This window comes from Lipotes vexillifer, unplaced genomic scaffold (assembly GCF_000442215.2).
Source record: "Lipotes vexillifer unplaced genomic scaffold, Lipotes_vexillifer_v1.1 scaffold690, whole genome shotgun sequence".
Classification (NCBI taxonomy): domain Eukaryota; kingdom Metazoa; phylum Chordata; class Mammalia; order Artiodactyla; family Lipotidae; genus Lipotes; species Lipotes vexillifer.
The window spans coordinates 2,246,695-2,266,144 of record NW_006798376.1 but is presented as its reverse complement, the minus strand read 5'-3'; the positions used below and the strand labels follow the sequence as shown (position 1 = coordinate 2,266,144).

General features: G+C 40.6%; 1 protein-coding gene across 1 annotated transcript in view; it reads left to right on the top strand.

Moving 5' to 3' along the window:
* Positions 1–8,392: 8,392 nt before the first annotated feature.
* The window catches only part of PRKG1 (protein kinase cGMP-dependent 1), a 1,229,308-nt gene continuing 1,218,250 nt past the window's right edge, over positions 8,393–19,450 (top strand). The window contains exon 1 of the mRNA XM_007470290.1: positions 8,393–8,873. Coding sequence (XP_007470352.1) covers positions 8,608–8,873 — 266 coding nt within the window. The 5' untranslated portion in view covers positions 8,393–8,607. The remainder of the gene's footprint in view (positions 8,874–19,450) is intronic.

Below are 19,450 nucleotides of genomic sequence, written 5' to 3'. Positions count from 1 at the left end.
TCCTGCTGATGATTTTAGCCACAGTCTGAGTAATGTCTGCTTGCCCGAGCATTGTAAAGTGATCTCCCTTTATTAGATGAAGTCTTGAATGAAAGGTGGCGTGATACTGTGTCTTCGTAGTTCAATACCTTCTGTCTTTCTGCCACCTCTCTGCAAATTGTGGGTGGCTGGAAAGGATGCTGTGGGAAGGGGAGAATTCTGCTGAGCCAAAGTGTTTTTCAACACACACAAAAAAGATTCTTCATTGTAACTAATGCAATGTTTAAGATTATTTATGGGACAGTTTTGAGTGTTTCTACCACCTTCTCACTCTTATTAGGGCTGCCAAAATGGAGCCCTATATAACACAGATGGGAAAGATATCATCAACACGGCACTTGGGGACGTTACTTGTAAATATGGGAGTTTTAATATCTCCTGGAATACTGTAGGTTCAGTGGAACTATTTTTTTTATAAAAACAAGTTATAATATATTTTTATAATAAATGGCTAGACATTTTGAGAAAATAATTTCCAAATAAATGTGTCCCCTTTGCATCAGAAATAGTAAATGAACTATTGAACTAACTATGCAGTTTTGATTAGAGACCAAGAAAAATAATGATAGTTATAACAGTTTGAGTGATTATCAAAATATAGGGCTCCTTATGCCTGGTAATGGTTTGTTAGCTTTTTTACATGGGGACTGTTAATTTGAAATAACCTGAGTTAAGCACAGATGAATGTCTCCATCAATAAAAAGCAGGTGGTGAGAATTAAGACCAGAGGTGATTTTATCATATTCTTAAAAAACATACATATGTAGTAATATTTAGCTTGTTCTTTTAAAATATCAGAACGTTCTGAGTTGTTATTAAAAATATTTAATAAAACACCAAATGCCATTTTTTTAAGGTAAGAAGAACTATAATCCTATAGCATCTATGTGAAGAAAGGGCATACTCTCGTGTTTGTCCCTTGTTACTGAGCATTTTATCACAAAATGGGACTGCTGTGTCATATTGCATTGGACTAACGGTTCTGAAAGTCAGGAAATTACAGCACTAAGTTAGGCAATAGACTAACATACAAACCAGATATTAAATCTTTTGTGTCAAAGTTGTGTAAAAATATGTATTTATATACAATTATGCTTTTATATGAATATGCTATTTAATGAGGCATGCACAAGTAAATGGTAACAGTGAGTGGCTACCTCCATAAAAGGGGGTCTGTGTAGGTGGGGAACAGGGATGAGAAGGAGACCTAGCTTTCACTGCATATCCTTTGTTTTCTGAATTCTGTATCATGTACATCTGTTTTCTAAATTTTATAACAGTTTATCAAAAGAAGTTCCATGTAGATGAGTCCAGTGTCTCTCATTTTAAAAATCAAACCAACAGAGACCTAATATATAGCACAGGGAACTATATTCAATATCTTGTAATAACCTATAATGGAAAAGATTGGGTAAAAGAATATATGTATGTATATATATAACTGAATCACTTTGCTGTACACCTGAAACTAACACAACATTGTAAATCAACTATAATCCAATAAAATAAAATTAAAAAAAGAACCTCTGGCTGGATCCACCTTATTAGGCCCAGCTCCTTGTGATCACTCAGGCTTGTAGCTTAGATCCCTTTGGCCAGCTGCTACACCCCAGACTGGGGGGACTGGCCAAGAAGGTGGAGTAGGAAGACCCTGCGTTCACCTCCTCCCACTGGCACACCAAAGTTACAACTATTTACAGAGCAACTCTCAATGAGAACAACCAGAACTGGGAAATTTATCTTTTTTTTTTTTGCTTTATTTTAAAAGTTATATACAATTCAAACATATTATTACAATCCAGATATATTTAGCAAGACATTTAAACATTTATATTTCCAGGTATATTTCCCTGTGCTGCACAGTAGGTCCTTGTTGGTTATCTATTGATGCTTTATATACAGTAGTGTGTACATGTTAATCCCAAACTCCTAATTTATCCCTCCCCCCTTTCCCCTTTGATAACCATAAGTTTGTTTTCTATTCTATACTCAATATTTTGTGATAACCTATAAGGGAAAATAAGCTGACAAAGAATATATATATGTCTGTATGTATAACTGAACCGCTGTGCTATACACTTGAAACTAACACAACATTATAAATCAACTATACCTCAATAAAAAAATCAAACCAAAACATCAAGTCAAATCAAATAAAAAGATAGACTCAAAGGACTTGTATTCTTTCCCAGCCCCTCTTCTCAAATATTTGATTAGAACCGGAACCTGATATGGGGGCACTTAATTTCCATGAATGGCTATGGAAATATCCAATTAATAAGAATCCAAGATATTTACATGTATTTCCAGAGCTGAACATATTATAAAAACACATACTGCTGTACAAGAGTTATTACTATTTTACAGATGAGAAAACTATAAGGCTCAGCAGATGAAATAATTTGCCCAAGGTTACAGAGCAAGTTCACTACCCAAGGTAAACTATGGTAGCATTTCTACCCCGTAAAAGTTTAGTGAGTGGTTCCAACCCCTTCTAGAACCTATGGTTGGAAAGATTTACACTTCAGTCATAGTAAGACACAACTTTTAAACATAAGTATCTTTTATGGAAGAGAGTTTGTCATACTCAGAAGGCTATCCGTGTTATCATCAGTGTGCTTTAAGCAATTTATAATTTATAACAACTTTTGATGTCCCCAAGTACCTATCTGAAATGTACTAAAGTAGCTTCACTAAAAATGACTCTTTTGTAAAGTCAGGCTTTCTGAGAGTGGTAGAACATTTCTGGCATTTTTAATGGTCATTTTAAAATGGTAGCTGAGTAATTCATTAGTTTTATCTTGTTGTCTAACCAATTACTGCAAACTTAGAGACTTAAAGCTACACTGGCTTTTTATCTCACAATTGTGGAGGTGAGAAGTCTGGGCATAGCATGACTGGGTCCTCTGATCAAGGTGAGGTCAAGGTGTCAGCCATGCTGCACTCTCATCTGGTGTACAGGGTCCTCTTCCTCACTCTAGTGGTTGTGATAGGGGTCAGTTCCCTTTTGTTGTAGGACTGAGGTCCCCATTCCCTTGCTGGCCATCTGTCAGCAGTTATTCTCATCACCTAGGTTCCACCTGCATTCCTTGTCACACGGCCCCTTCTGTCTTTAAAGGCAGCAGTGGAGAATCTCCCCCAAGTCAAGTCCCTCTTATACTGAGAATCCCAGTCTCCAGGAAAAGCCCAGTCCCTTTTAAAGGCTCGCCTGATTAGGTCAGACCCACCCAGTAGATCTTATCTTAAAGCCAACTTTAAGATACTTTAGTTACTTTTGCAAAATGCCTTCACAGCAGCACCTTGATTAGTGTTTGAATAACTGGGAGAAGGTACATATCACCAAGCGGTGAGAAGCTTGGGGGCTGTCTTTGAATCCTGCCTACACAAGTAACGAGTAGGCTGAATGTAGTATAAATATTACCACCATCATCACCACCACACCAGTCTGTTCAGTCCCCTGATGGGCTACTTTCTCCACCAAGAATCAAAGCAGAGGATCCATTACCATTTAATTTATATTATTTATGTAGGGTCACATTTAAGTGATAACAACATCTTGTTTTCATCTCACTGCATTTGAGCCTTAAAGATGCAGATGTGAGAATTGAATATCCATAAGTCCGATTTATAGTTGGGAAAACTAAGTCTCAGGGGGATGAAATTAATTGCCTGAAGTTCCATAGCACGTGTACCTCCATGTTTCAGGTTCAGGGTTCTTAATATATGGCAGAACTTGATTTCTACAATATTTAAGTACCATCATCTCTTAGTTTCATTTTCAGAATTCCTAGGAAAAAATTTTTTTCAAACCTTTAGACAGCTACCACAGAAAATTGTAAAAGGCAATGGTTTTCCTATTGCACACAGCATGAAAAAGAACTCCATTTACACCAATAGGACCACATGGTGAAAAACATTTATGCATGCTTTTCTGTAGGAACATATTTTACAAGAAAACATAACCTATGCTACATTAAGTAAATTCAATACATTGAAACCAGTTTTGAAGTTTAACTGAGGCAACACTTCATTTGCTATTTTCATGTTCTGTGTGGTGGTTAACATAGATGTGGTTGTATTTCAAGACTTCAAGCTTTTATCTTGCCTAAGGTGTGACCACACTTTATGGTCACCAGAATGATTTAGGTGACAATGTTGAAACCACATCAAATATGATGCAGAATTAACTGAAAATGCTCCAAGTTTCTGTTAATCACAAAATCACTGTAATCTTTATAGGACCAACCAGACTCCATCATAAATCTTTCTTTTCAGTTTTAAACTCAGCTGAAGTACACAAATGGATGTTGTCCATAAAAACAGACTGATAATTTCAAAATGTAAGTCATAGGGAGAGAATTCCATAGACTCTTTAAAGATAGAAAGGTGAAATGGACCCAAGGTGGCTCCCGTTCCCCGTTTTACAAATGAGGAAAGTGAATCCCAGATAAGTTTAGGGATTTGTCTGCGAGCACACAGCTTGGGAAGTGACAGAGCTGAGAAATAAATATAGTTTTTGGATCCAGTCCAGTATTCTTAGTTTACTAATTGCATCCCTTGATGGAAAATGTATTGCGTGCAATTTCCCACAAATACTGTCATCTTTGTAGCCAAGAGCGGTGTTTGGATGTAAGGTATTGAAAATAGATGGTTTAAATTCCCTTCATCTCACCCATTCCCCAAAACTTAGACCCTTGTCTATATTTTCATTTCCCCAAAACTTTCTCTGCACTCCTCTACTGCCATCCGTGGGACCTCACTCAAACCATCTGCACATGACTATTTTCTGCACCCTGGATCCTTGTAACATGCAACAAGGTCAGTGTTGTTCCAAGGGTGGGGCATTGGGAGTGGTCCACCCACTCAACAATGAATGCAGCAATTCCTTGAACTTAGACCAATAATATTCTTTGGGGGGGGGGAGTATTTTATCACTGACATTGGTGAGAACTCCTGGCATATAGTGATAATAAAAAGCAGACTGACTATTAGTCCGTTTTATTATTATTATTGACTTTTTTTTAATATATAGATACTTTCTTCCCATTGCCCCATGTGACACTGACCTGGATTAAAGGACAGGAATTCCCTATGAGCTACTCACGTCCATACGGCTTCAAGTTCTTTAGAAAGTGTTCCTTATTAGCGGGGTGGAGGTGGAGAGGCAAAGCGCCATCATAACATGTGAAGGTACATGTACTTTTTTTTTTTTTTTTTTTTTTTTGCGGTATGCGGGCCTCTCACTGCTGTGGCCTCTCCCGTTGCGGAGCACAGGCTCCGGACGCGCAGGCTCAGCGGCCATGGCTCACGGGCCCAGCCGCTCCGCGGCATGCGGGATCCTCCCGGACCGGGGCACGAACCCGTGTCCCCTGCATCGGCAGGCGGACTCTCAACCACTGCGCCACCAGGGAAGCCCCGGTACATGTACTTTTGAAACTGTATATGAAATGTATAATAGATCCCAAAGTATCATAAGGAAAACAACTTTGGTAAAGAGATTGGTTGCTGAGAAGCCAGAGTCTTAGATACTTATCTGAGCTTATATGGGATTTTTGAATTTAGTGTGTTCTCATCAACAAAGAACTTCTAGTTTTGCTTGTCACTGGGCTCATAGAGAAGTGGACATTTTAATGTATTTCAGGTAGAAACAGTATGCATGGGGATTAAGACAGCCTGGGTCAAATCTGGACACTGTGGCCATGGGCAAATTAATCTGGCTAAGTTTCTCCATCTATAAAATGAGAATAAATAATAGTACCTACCTTACAGAGTCATCTTGGGGATAAAACCATCTAGTCACAGAAAGGGTTTAGCCCTGTGCTGGTGCATATTAAACACTCAGTGGATATGTACCATCACTGTCATTATCCAGTAGCTAAAAGATTTTTCAATTTGTCATTTTAAAAAATGTTTTATTCTGACACAAAATTCTGTATATTTTCTTTATTTCGTTCAAACATGGAACATGAAAACTCTCGCACAGGTATTTAAGGACCTAACCTCACTTCCCTGTGATTAAGATATTTATTTAGCAAATATCTCCAAAGGCACTAGATGGCGACCTTCTCCTTTAAGAAAAACAAAAAAAAATCTAAGGTTTCATTAACACTTCTTGCTTTGACAGTTGAAACTTTCTGCTACAGGTTTAAAAGCAAAGAAGAAAGGGTAAAGTCACATCTTTGAACACTAGAGTCTCAGAATCATAGAATTTCTAGATTTTCAGGCTTCAAGCTAGGAGCAGCATGGCCTGGGGAATCCTGGCTTCAAACTTTTGCCCTTGGGTGATCTTGGACTTCACCTTTCAAGATTTCATTTTCCTCCTTTATAATATGAAGTGGTTGGGTTAGATCATCTTCACAGTTGCTTACAGATTTAAAATGCTATGATTTTTAATAAATCAATGTATACTCTTCTACCAGTCTGTATTTTCTCAAGTGTTCCTGTGCTCTAAGTATTTCCTAAGCCAATGGACACGATTTAAGGTCACCGGGTGTCAACATTACCTAAATTAAAACTGATTTATTAAAAAAAATAAGATTAATTTTGGAAGATAGGGGTGAATTTAGGGTTTTGAGATGTGTGTAAAATATTGGTCTAAAGGTTTCTTTTTTTAATAAGCAAGATAAACATCTGAATATCTGCATTTAAGATTAGTATAAGACTTGAAAATAACCTGTCCATTTAAGAATCATTTAAAAGCTATATCTCCCCTAAATAAAATTGAACCTATGCCTAGATATTTGAAGGTGATAAAAATTTTTTCTAATGTATTTTTAAATGCCAATTATTTTGGGTGTTTCTAAAAGGATTATAGCCGATTGTTTATAGATAGAAGCAATAGAATAGTAACTATCAACAAGACAGAGAACTCCTTCTCAAATATGAGTAGATGAAGCCAGTCTTGAGCATCTGGTGTGATTAAAAATTCAGATGTGGCTTAAAATGTTTTTAATTTAAAATAATCAGATGAGTAGAACTAACAGTAAATAATAAAGACATCTTCAGAATAAAATACATTTTAGGGTTTATTTATAAATGAAAGTATATGCCTGCTTTTTCCTTTACTGAGGTGTTTCAGACAAGGTAGAAAGATTTGTTTTTAATAAGTAGCCAGTGGATTGTACATTGATCTTTCTTTGTAAGGAAAATGACTATTTCTACAAAAACCCTTTGGTATCTTAGTTTGCATCCATTTTTTTTTCCTTTAAAAAAGCCATGTTAATTTGTGAATCATTACCTGAGGAAATGCTCCTCCCACCTACCCAGACAAACTCTTAAACAGTGATTTATGTTATTAAAAATGCTCCCTGTGACATATACATATACAAAAAATAGAGTGTAGGAAATAGCAAATACTCCGGGTTCAAATGAGTATAAAAATCCCTTTAGCAGAGAGTGTGGTGATGGATGCACAGGTGAGGGAGAAATACAGATAACAGAAGCTATTTTTCCCTAAAATAGGAGCTGGTAGGGTGAGCCAGCAGCTTAGCACTGGTAGCCCTCAATTCGCAACCATATAAGATGGTATGGTAATATAATTTGGATGCTCAATATACAAATTTTAACTGTAGCAGATGAAATAGAATCCAAACTCTAAGAAGTTTATGATGGATGCATGGACCTTTTTTTCTTTTCAGTAAACATTGGCTCATTACCCTATGAGTAATTCATCCAACTTACCCACCAACAATTTTAGTTTACTATTTCCACTAAAATTTTATGCTGAAAACACCTGGAACTGCGAGTGCTCTGTCATTCTTATTACTTGGGGTCACAACCACAGAACTTCCCAGTTAGAAACACACACACACCCCCTTATCATCCAGAGCAGAAGTAAAAGGTGAAAACAAAGATGAATTCACGCAGGTTATTGTCTAAAGGCAGTTTAATATTTATGAAATGTCACACACACACACACACACACACACACACACACACACACACAAACGCACGCACACACACCACAAAGTCTTTAGGCTCCAGTTACAAGCGCTGCGTCATCTGCCAGATCACATGGTTATTGTTGCTATTTCAAGGATCAAGTGGCATAAAGCTCTCCCCTCCACCTCCACCCCACCCCTCTCCTTTGGCACCATACAGCGTGCAAGAGTGATTATTATGTGATGAGGTGAGACCAGGCTCACTGGTCTAACCCTCCCAGCTAGAAAGCAGGCTCTCGGTGGGGTGGCGCGCGCGCCGTGTTCTCACGAAGTGATTGGGAAAGGGGGACGGGGGAGGGGGGTCTCAGGGGAGGAAGGGCAGCTCTAATTGGTTTCTCAATGAAAGATAATCACCTATTCCCCGGAGAGACTGGCGATTAGCACTCTGCCTCTCCTCTCCTTCGCTTTTAGACTTCTCATCCACCCCTCGGTGCTTTTAGTCCCTTCAGCAGAAGCGGATCGAAGAAAGCGGCTTTTCGCGCCGCACTAGGAGCAGCACCGCTGCGCTCGAGTACTTAGCGCCCGTTCACTCGCTCACTCCGCGCTCGCCTCGCCCGGCTGTCGTCCCAGCCGCCGCCGCCGCCGCCGCCGCCCGAGACAAAGTTCCGCGGAGGGGCTCAGGGAAAACATGAGCGAGCTAGAGGAAGACTTTGCCAAGATTCTCATGCTCAAGGAAGAGAGGATCAAAGAGCTGGAGAAGCGGCTGTCAGAGAAGGAGGAAGAAATCCAGGAGCTGAAGAGGAAGCTCCATAAGTGCCAGTCGGTGCTGCCCGTGCCCTCGACCCACATCGGCCCCCGGACCACCCGGGCACAGGGCATCTCGGCCGAGCCGCAGACGTACAGGTCCTTCCACGACCTCCGACAGGCATTCCGGAAGTTCACCAAATCCGAAAGGTAGGCGCCGGGGTTCGGCGCGGAGGGCCGGAGCGGGGCCACCCCTCGCGGCGGGCGGGCCGGGTGGCCGTTCTGGCGGCGGCTCGGGGTGCTGGGGGCTCCGGGCCGCGGCGACTCGGGGGCTGCTCGACGCAGGGCGCCCCTAGTTCTCCGCAGCGCGCCGAGTCGGGGCTGGCCCTCGCGGGCCGGGAATGGGAAGTGTTTATTTCTGCCCATCACGTGCTGTGCTTGTCTCCGCCGGGTTGGGAAAGGCGAGCTCCTCGGGGAGACGCGTCCCTGTGGCGGGGTGAGGTGGGGTGGGAAGAAGGAGCGTGGAAAGTTTTGTCGCGCTCGCTAACTTGGCCGCTCCGCACGCGGCTGCAGTCGCGCGGTCTTTCCTTCGCGCACCCCTGGGGGGGCGCCCGCGGGGGACAACCCGGCCCATCCCTGGGCCCGGAAAGTTTCCCGGAGGTGACCCCCAAACCCAGGCCACAGGGCATGCTCAGTGCGCTGCTGGAGCCACTTGGGAGCGGCGACGGGAGGCTGGACAGGGTTGGGTTCAATTTGGGGACTGAACTCGCCCGGAGCCCAAGCCCCGCTGGGAAGGCGCAGAGGGGCGGGGGGAGGGAGGCGGGACTGGGATGCGTCTCCGCGGCAGGAATCAGCCTCTGGGGGTCACTTTCCAGGCAGCAAGCGATGTCAGCAGGAGATTGTAAAGAAACCCCACTTTCTGGATGTTCTTTTGCTCAGTTTGTGTCCCTTCCAGAAGCGCCACATCTTGGGCTGCCCAGGGCTTGGAGGCGGTTCGGTGACCTTGCACCTGAAGCAGGTTTGGGGCTACTGGTCAGCCCTGTCTCAGGGTGGATAATGCCCCCTCCTTGTTTGTCTTCCTTCTTAGTCTCTCCCTGGAAAAGCTGGGATGAAGAGGGAGGGGAGCTATTTCTCTGGACGCCTCCGGGCTCCTTCCTTTCCTTCTCCCAGCACGTTGAGAGCCAAGTCCTGACAGTTCAAAGTTGTTGTCGCTCTTTCGTGGTGTGCAGAGGAGGCCGGGCGATTTTGGCCGCAAGTAGGAAGCTTTTGCTCTCCACTGGCCGCCTTCACCGGAGAAGGCTGATCGATTGGCTGCAGCATTAAAGCGCCTCTGGACATTAGGGAGAGGAAGTGCAGACTCCAGAGCCCATTACTGGCTTTTAGTCTCTGGAAGTGCACGGCCGAAAGTGCATTTCTCAGGATATTGAATATTCCATTAGGCGTGCCTTTATGCCCACCTACCTCTTACCCCTTCCCTGTTGTTAGATCACTTGGCGTCTGAGTTTGGGGCCCTCAGGGGACCCCTACATTAGTCCTTCCCCCTAAGCTCTCTGACTTTGAGGCCAGTACTTCTAAAGAGCATGTCCTCTTGTATGTCTCCATCCAGGCCAGTTGCAGGGCTCTGGATGTCCCCCAGTCCTCCGCTGCACCCCTTCCTTGTCTGTTTCAGTTGTGTACTGATTACAGTGTTTGCATGTGGGAGTGGGGGAGAGGGGAGCAAAGGAGTCTGGGTAGGGGTTGAGAGCTGTTAGAAAAGGGCCAGGAGCTGGGAGTGGGTTGAGAGGGAAAAACAGGAATCAGGCAGAAAGGATTCACCTTGGGAACTGCAGGCCCACTCTGAACCAACGTCTCGAGGGACAGCTTTCAGATTTCCTGAGCGACGCTCCACATATAAAATGACACCGTGCACATAGCACCTTTTGGCTCAGGCTGCCTTGGAAGTCCCTATCAAGTGGAACAATGGCATTCTTACTTCTCTCAGGCCAAGACTGCAATCAGAGCTAACATTTGGCCTTGCCCTTGGTTGGGAAGCTGCTGTGTCTTGCCTCAGCTGAGCTGCGCATTCCTCGGCCGCTGCCCTGCCCCGCTCTCAGCAGCTGGAATCAATCTGCCCACCTCCTGAAGAAGCCACTTCATCAGCGGTCACCCGGCAGCTGTTTGCCTCCTAGGGCTGACCGGCTGGGGCTTTATCGCATTTTTGAAATTTCAAATATCTGTGTCTGGACTGTGCCCCTCGAAGAGTAACTAGCACCACCTGGTAGCAAAGAGGAGCTTTCACTGGGGTCTAGAGAGGACAGGAGAGGAAACTGTGTCTCCCAGAGTCCACTCTCACTCAGGAGCTGGCTCTCAAAGAGGCACTTTTATTTTCCTTGATAAGAAATCTCTCTAGGAATGAGAGGCGTTTTTGTGTGTACTGAGAGGAAATGGCTGATCTTTCAAACGTACACATCATCTTCCTTTTTTTTTATTCCTCCCCCGCCCCAACCCCCCTCCGCGCACACACTCCCGACGTTTTCGGGTTAGGGGTAGGAACATTCATCAAAAGAGTGGATCATGCGCAGTAGCGGTCGGTCGGGCGCGTATTTGTGTCTGCAACAGCTAGCTGAAGTGCTTTCCTACTTCCTCTGTGCGCTGATTCACGCTGGGACTGAGTGTAAACTTTTCCCCACTCAGCACTTAGCTTTATACTTTCAAATGGAAGCGTGGAGTGTATTTTCAGCAAGGTGACTCATTAGAGTTTAAAGAATTTTGACAGGTATAATATATGGGCATAGTAACCTCTGGAATTAGGTACTCATCCTAGCATTTAAAGAGACAGTACTAACTTAATTATCATTGGTGAGACACCTTATTTTGGCCAAGAAAAGAAATAATTTAAAAAGTATATCTGGGATACAACATTTAACAGCAAACAAGATGCTTTCAAAATAAAAGTGTATTCGCTAATTTTCAGATATTTGGATTTGGGGAGTAGACATTCCATCAGCTTGTGCATCCTTTGTTAAAAGTTGTGCCATCCTGATGCACTTACTGGGGCTGAAGGAGACTGCTTTATCACAAAGCTAATGTTCAATTGCAGTTGCTGTAGGATTTAGTGATAGCTGTTCATGCTATGGGTTTGTTTCAAACTTTACTAGGACACCCAGTTTTTATACTAACAAGAAAAGAAACATATTTTGAAACTGTAGGAATTGTTTGGTGGGCAGAATGATAAAAGAACTTTTGCCTGTAACCGCTGTTTTAGAAAATGATTGCAATCTGAAATATTTACATAATCGGTGGTAAAAATATCTTCAGCATTTATTGCAGTGGAAGGAAATGGGAGAATTCACCGACTATTGTAATCAAGTCAGTCCAGTTAGCCAGATTTCCATGTGTCCACAGAGGGTATAATGCACAATCTCCATTAAGAATGATCTAAGTATCTAAGGAATGCTTAGATGAAAATTATACTAGGGAAGGGGAAGATCTGAGCTCACAGCATAAGTATCAAGTGTACAGTATGATGATCATGTTTAAAAAGAAAACATCCGACTTATTGCAGTCCTCATTTTCAGACCCCTTAGAAATGCCCAGTAGAGATCAAGTGATAATCACTGAAAACTGTAGGCGGTTTTGGATGACGATGATACTGTACACTTATATGTAACTTTCTGCCAAATAACTGAGTATTTCACATGGTTTTCTGTGAACTTCTGATTCCCTGCATGTATATATTCCACATCAAGAATTACCTAATATCCTAATTCTCCCCCTTAACTTTTTATACACACCTAAATTCCTTATTTTGACCACCCAGTTAGCTCAGAAGACTGCATACAGTTGTTGTTTTTTAAATTAGCTTAGGCAAAGGCTGGAATCAATATTAATCTGTTACAGGAACAATATATTGTATTCCAAGCCACTTGAGCATTTCCCGTCACAAATCCCTTGATTCTTGATGATGTAAATTCATCCTTTGGAACTTGTACCTTCTTCCACTGGGACATGGATGCTTTGGAATGGGTGCCCCAGAAAACTCTTTGCCTTTTGCATCTCTGATTCATTTCAGCTGGTTTAACCTTCAGACTAAAGCAAGGGATTTGGCCTAATTTTGATATAAGCAACTTCAGTGAAATGAGCGGGTACCGGTGGAACTCTGGGCCCAGCTTATTAATTGTTCACATAGGAAATACACAATGCTTTAAACTAGCGATGCTAAGAATAATAAAGATAGCTAATCTTAGTGATGTTAACACAGTGCTAAGCTCTTTACTTTCAGTAGCTCCTTGTTTTCTACCAGTGGTCCTAGATCACGTATGTACTTTTCACGTGAGGACTCTGAGGCTTGAAGAAGTTAATTCACTTACCTAAGATCTCACAGCTAGGAAATGCCAGCCATGTGTGAAACCCCAATCTTGCAGTCTTTAGAGCCCCAGTTATCAGCAGTTATATTCGATAGCCTTGGAATCTGGCCAGTTCCATCTTACTAACTGGTGAATCCTTCCAAATAGGAAGAAAAGAACCTGCCCTAAATTAGAATAGGATTTTTTTTCTTTTTGGAAAAGTCTTAGAGCCAGCACGAAACTGACCTTATGAAAAAGTGACCAGTGAGCCCTTGTATCCAGCACGTACGCCCTGGGTGTGCTGTGCCAGGCCAGAATTTCCCCAGGCCGTCCTGCTCTGGGGATTGTCATTTCCTAATCATTCCCCCTTTTTCCTTCCTCACTCAGCTTCTCTAGTTCAGTGTCATGTCATAGGTGGCGCCGATGAATAGTGCAGTCAGGAAGGATGTGAAAAGGATCTTGGTTGCTGCCTTTGGATATCATTCACTATACCCTTTGCCTTTTGCCTTACAGACCCCTCCTGCTGATTCCTTCATCCCTACCAATCCTTCCATCCAAAGGAATTTATTACTACCTGACAACCTACCAATATGTTAACCAGTTATCCTTTCTGGATTAACACAGTAATGTTTTAACAGGAGCTTCTGGGAGAGGACATTCGTTTAGTTTACTCAGAGGAGTAATATTTATGATGAGAGTTGAAAGGGAGAAATGCCGAAGAGGTGAGGGGAGGATTTTTAGGCAGGCTTGCTTGTCAAGATCCTTGTGTCTTGCCGCGTGTGATTTGAAGAGGACAGGTTCTGAGCGTAAGCACCTCGCACCTACATTCAGTCAAAGAGGTACAGGAGGTAGATCGTACTCTGGTTTTAGTGATGAGAAAACTGAGCAAATCACTGAAGTGCCTTTTAAAAGATCTCGGTAATGGGACCAGAAAGGCAATATAGGTTTCTTAATTTTGCATCAGTACCGGAGTTGGTGAATTGATATCTCCAAGTTATTATCTATTTATACTTATTATTTAAGACATATCCACTTTGCTTTGGTGTTGGTTTGGGCTCTGGAATCAAGTACATTTTCCAGATATATTTGTAATACACCAGGAGTTCTTGTTCCATCCAAATCCTTGATACATGTATAGGTTGCAAGTTTTCATTTAATCATGTGTTCATTAGAGATTTGACTGACCCTCATGAAAATATTTCTAAAAGACCTGAAAAAACAAAAGATGTTCTGTCTTTTTCCTCTTTCCTTACTAAGTGGCTGTTGCCCAGTGCCCTTTCCCCACACTGTGTAGGAGATGCTGAGAGTGCATTAAAACCCTTTCTTTTGATAAGATTTTCAGGTGATTTCATGGTTGCTCTGAGTAGGAATAATTATTTTCATTTGCCACTGAGAATTTGCTTATCAGAGTTCAGGACCCTATGTTATCTCAGATTCTTGTAGCTCTTGGAAGTTACTGTGAGTTCTGAGATAAACCAGGGATGGCATATCCTGTTTCACAAAAGTGAAAGCTCAGAAGTTTGGAAATTGTCAAAAATGACTACTAGCTTTGTTAGTGTCCTGTGCTGTTGGATCCCCGAAGAGAAAACGGGCTATATGTATATGTTTATGTGTATGAGTATTGTGTATGTATATGAGTATGTACATATATGTGTACACACACACAAATTGCCGATTTATTCAGTTTATGATTTTATACTTCTTATGGTAGTTATTATTCTGAAACTCCTCTAGTTTGGCCCAATCAGTTTCTTGGGGAAAGGAGGATTTACTTCTTGGGCTATTATCATGAAATAGATGACAGCATCTTGCAGCTTGTCAAATGCTTGTGCTTGGTATTAAGACACACAGTCCAATACTGTCTCCCAGAGCAGGGTACTAGAACCAATCTCTGTTGCTTTTTATCGAAGTACTTACTACCTCCTGCTTTTACCCAGTGATGATTTTTTTACCTTCTTTTTCTTTGTTCTTGGATCTGCCTGTGTTGTGCATCTCTCTTTTGGGTCCCTGGTTCCTCTCTTCTAGCTTGACATCTGGAACTCCTGCCAGATCTCTCATTTGCAAAACTCATACAACCGCAAACGTAGAACAGAGGTCTTGTTCAGAATAGTACTCTAACCTTTTAAAATCTTTCATGTCTTCAGATATTTCAGATTTTTTAGATATTGTACAATATGAATTTCCTAAAGTTTTAAAAATAATTGCTCATATTGAAAATATACAATGCTTTAAAATATTTCTCAATGAAAAATAGATATTTCCAGAAAATGCGTATCTTTGAAATAGATTTGTTTTATTATATAAAGGCTGATAGAACTAATCTCTTTATTGTTGTTCTGAACAACGGATTTCCTTTTAAAAAACTCTTAACCTTACTCTGCACTACTCCCTAAACATTGTTGGTGGACCGCAGACTTCAGTGTACGTTATGTTGCTTTTATTTTAAACATTTTCATATTGTTTTTTTATGTGGGCATATAATAGAAACCCATGCTACCTTAGAAAATAATGGAGTTTTAAATTCAATCAACATAAAGTTTATATTAGCTAGAAAGTTATAAAATACTTTCTATAATTTGTCCTGTCCAATGTGTTGGCTGTGTGGTTAACCTTTTTTTTTTTTAGTGCATGTTGATTTGACATATTCTTGGAAATTAGTCCTAAACAGTCAACATGTTGATACTAGGAGTTGATTTGGGTTGATTTTATTACGTGGATGAGCATGCTGATAGCACTTTGGTGTGTAAGGGGATAACATGCTGATTTCATCTGAGTGTTTGTTTAATAAATGAATTTGCCTTAATAAGGCAAATCCAGTAAAACATCTGCTGTAGTTACCTTGTTAGAACTTAGTTTGAATTTTTTTTACTTGTGATAAAGATTATACAAGTACAGTTCTTAAATTATGCTCTCTGACTTGTTGCTAATTCAAACTGCTCCTCCTTTATAGATCAATTTAGAGAGGGCTTCAAAATGTGTTTTAAATCCTCAGATGTGTCTTTATTTAAGCACTTTGACCTCAAATGCTGCAAAAATGCTACTGACAAACCTTATAGGGAATCCTAAAAGTACTTGTATATTTGCCTCTTACAAATACTTGTAGGTCTGTTTGTTCAACTGTATTGCCTGATGAGCAAATCCGAAGCCTTTGAGTAAATGTTAGTATTTTTCTTGATGACTTTCACTGCCCTCATGGTGTGGGTAATGTTAATTTCATGTCTCACACGACCACCAAGGAACTTCACTACATATGCTAAAAATTCTCAAAATAGAAAATTCTTTTATATGTTAGGCTGTAAACCCCTGGGTAGAAACCAGGTCTGTTTATAGTAGAAATTCCAACCCTATACAACCCTCAGCTACATTTGTCTTCCCACGTGCTAATTTTCAGAGGCAGGGTAAGAACAGCACATATCTAGAATGTATTAAAAACAAACAAATTAAAAAAAAAACACCCACCCTGAAACCTTCTAGAGGATAGTACCAATTCATGTTCAATTCAGTCTCCTCTCAGAGAATGAGTTCACTCTAAAATATTCAGGACAAAATTTCATGTCTTACTTCAGCAGATTTCAGCTGTGGTGTCATGGCACAAAGTGGTGTGTGTTTGATTAGTAAGGTTAAAATGAGTAAATAATAGGTTAAAAATCAAACTTCATGAATTATTTGCTTCTTAGGAAATAAGGTTGAGTGCATTCACAGGCACCTCCCTAGGGATGGTTTTTGACTTGCATTCCGATTGGCTTCCCGGATTGGGAGGATGACAAATATATGGCAGGAAATTGCACAGAACCCACAGTTGGTCTTTTCACAAGAGTGTGTTGCACGTGAGAACATCATTCATCCCGTGAGCCACTGCAGAAAAAATGTCTGAGAACTTCTGATCTGAACTATGGCTCTAAAATATCAAAATCTTGATGCTGTGACACTTAAAGCTACTTATCTATAAATAATGGTTGTTAGATTTACTGTACTCTACTTAGCATGTATACGTCAGAGCCCCATTTCCCAAAGTGTGATGTTCATATACTGGTGGCATCAGGAATGCTTCTAGGTGGCACGCAAGTTAATTTATTTTATATTAACAGTAAGGAATTTTAATGTCCTGAGGGAAAAGATGTAACAATCACATTAAATCTATGCCATGTGGCTACTGTTGCTTAGAATAATGCTTCATTTTAAGGGTTCATAGATTTTAAAGGAAAATATAGAAAAATACAGATTGTGAATAACATAGATATAAATAACACAAAAGAGGGAAAGATGGTTTTAAAGTCATTTTCAACAAGGAATGAAACAGATTGTTTCCATCCTCATCTCCACGTTGTGGAAGATTCTGGCTAATCGAGTTCTCACTATACCTGTCTTTGGGTGACTCCTTGGATGGCTGTCTGTAAGTTTCTCCACAGGAATTGGAGTGGGGACATAGAGTTAGATGGAAAAGGTGGTTTTTATAAAGTGTACTCTTGCTCTGATGGTAAATCAGTCTGGTTAAGAATTACTCACTTTAATATATCATCAGAGAAATGTGTGATTTACCCCCAGATTTATGAATTCCTTTGCCATGCCACAGCAGGGCCCATAGGTGAAGGGGACAGTTGGGAAGTAATAAAGGGTTGCCAGGCCTCCGGTCTCCATCCAGCCTGGGGTTGCTGGGCAGCTCTCTCTTTCCAGAGTGTGTCCCCAGGGCTCCTCCTTGGACCCTGAGAGTCGGTATCTGTGGCTGTGTGGCATCTTGTAGCCGGAAATACAGGATGCTTTCTTTCTTTCTTTCTCTGTAAAAGTACAATTTGGAAAAAGTTTGGAAGGAAAAGTCTTTCATAAGATACACATATATTTTCCTATAATCTGTATTCCCTTTACTTGTAGGAAACTAGATTAATCTAAAAGATGGATATTTGTTTTAAAAGTATTATTGTTAAAAGAATGGTTTTGTGGAAAAATGAGAAAAATATAAGGAGAAAGGAGGGAATATATTACAGGAGGAGGAATTGGCAACAATCTGTTCTTCTTTCAGAATATAGTGCAGGTTGTCTCCCTGCTTACTTAAGAAAGGGACTCATTAAGGTTTGGATATAGGTACCCTCCAAAAGGTAGGGGGAAAAGGAAGGTGAGGGAGAGGAAGGGAGGGAGGGAGGAAAAGAGAACAAGCAAGAAGATTCCAAAAATTGCCACAAGATGGCAGCAGGAGTATAATATTTAGCAATTGTACAACTAGTAGTTTAGAACGTCCTTTAGTTGAATATTAAAATATATTCTCAAACGTATAACTTTTTTTATTGAAGTAAAATTGATTCACAATATTATATTAGTACAGCATGGTGATTCAGTATTTTTAGAGACTGTACTCTGTTTAAAGTGATTGTAAAGTATTGGCTATATTCCCTGTGCTGTACAATATATCCTTGTAGCTTTTATACATAGTAGTTTGTGCCTCTTAATCCCCTACCTCTATTTGCCCCTGCTTCCCTCTCCACACTGTTAACCACTAATTTGATTTTCTATCTGTGTGTCTGTTTCTGTTTTGTTATATTCGTTCATTTGCTTTATTTTTTTTAGCTTCCACATATAAATGAAAACGTAACTTAATATGAGGATTCAAGTGTTTGGAAAGTATATCATTGAATACATATAGTATTATAGTTTTCCAATTAGTAGTGATTTGGGGGAATGTGCTTAAAAAGCCATGGTGCAGTGTTCTTCTTTAGTGTTTAGTCTAAACCAACCAAAAGAGAAACCAATAGTGCACTTTGCATAGAGAGCTCTTTTACATTGATATTGGTCTGAGGGAGATTCCTAAAACCCCTGTGAGGAAACCTCTAGACTCATATTTGGCAGAGAAAAGAAAACTGAGAGAAAGAATGGAAAATTAATAGTAGTAAAAAAATACATGTGTGAGGAGATAGAGTAAAGGGAATGGTTTCCTACTCACTCCTGTCTCCCCCCATAACGAACTAAAAGACAATTATTATAAGAAAAAAATCAGCTATTAGACGAAACTTCTAATAGCTTCTAATAGGTTGTTTGATCTCCTTGATAACTCTGTGATTCTAGAACATAATTAGGTAGATCTTAACATGGCCTGTTGCAGTCTGAGGTCCTTTTTAGAAAAAAATTTTAATACTCTTCAGTTAATATGATTATTTACATACATTAAATATTTTTTAAGAGAAAAGCCAAATGTTTTATGGGGTGCCCTAAATATAAACTGCCTTTCAATTCTAGGGTAAGAAGAAATGAGTGTAGTCTGAACTACCACAAAGGGATAGATTGTGGGTCGTACTTAATGGACTGTAAGTTTTTGAATCAATATTCCCTTGGAAAGTGCCATTCAGTCTTCCTGTAAAAGGCTATTTCATTCAGTCTGTGACCCCTCTCATGTGAAAGCCCCCAGGGGACTGGCAGTGAAATAGTCTTGCTGATGACAGCATTTGTGATTTTATTTTATTTTATTTTATTTTT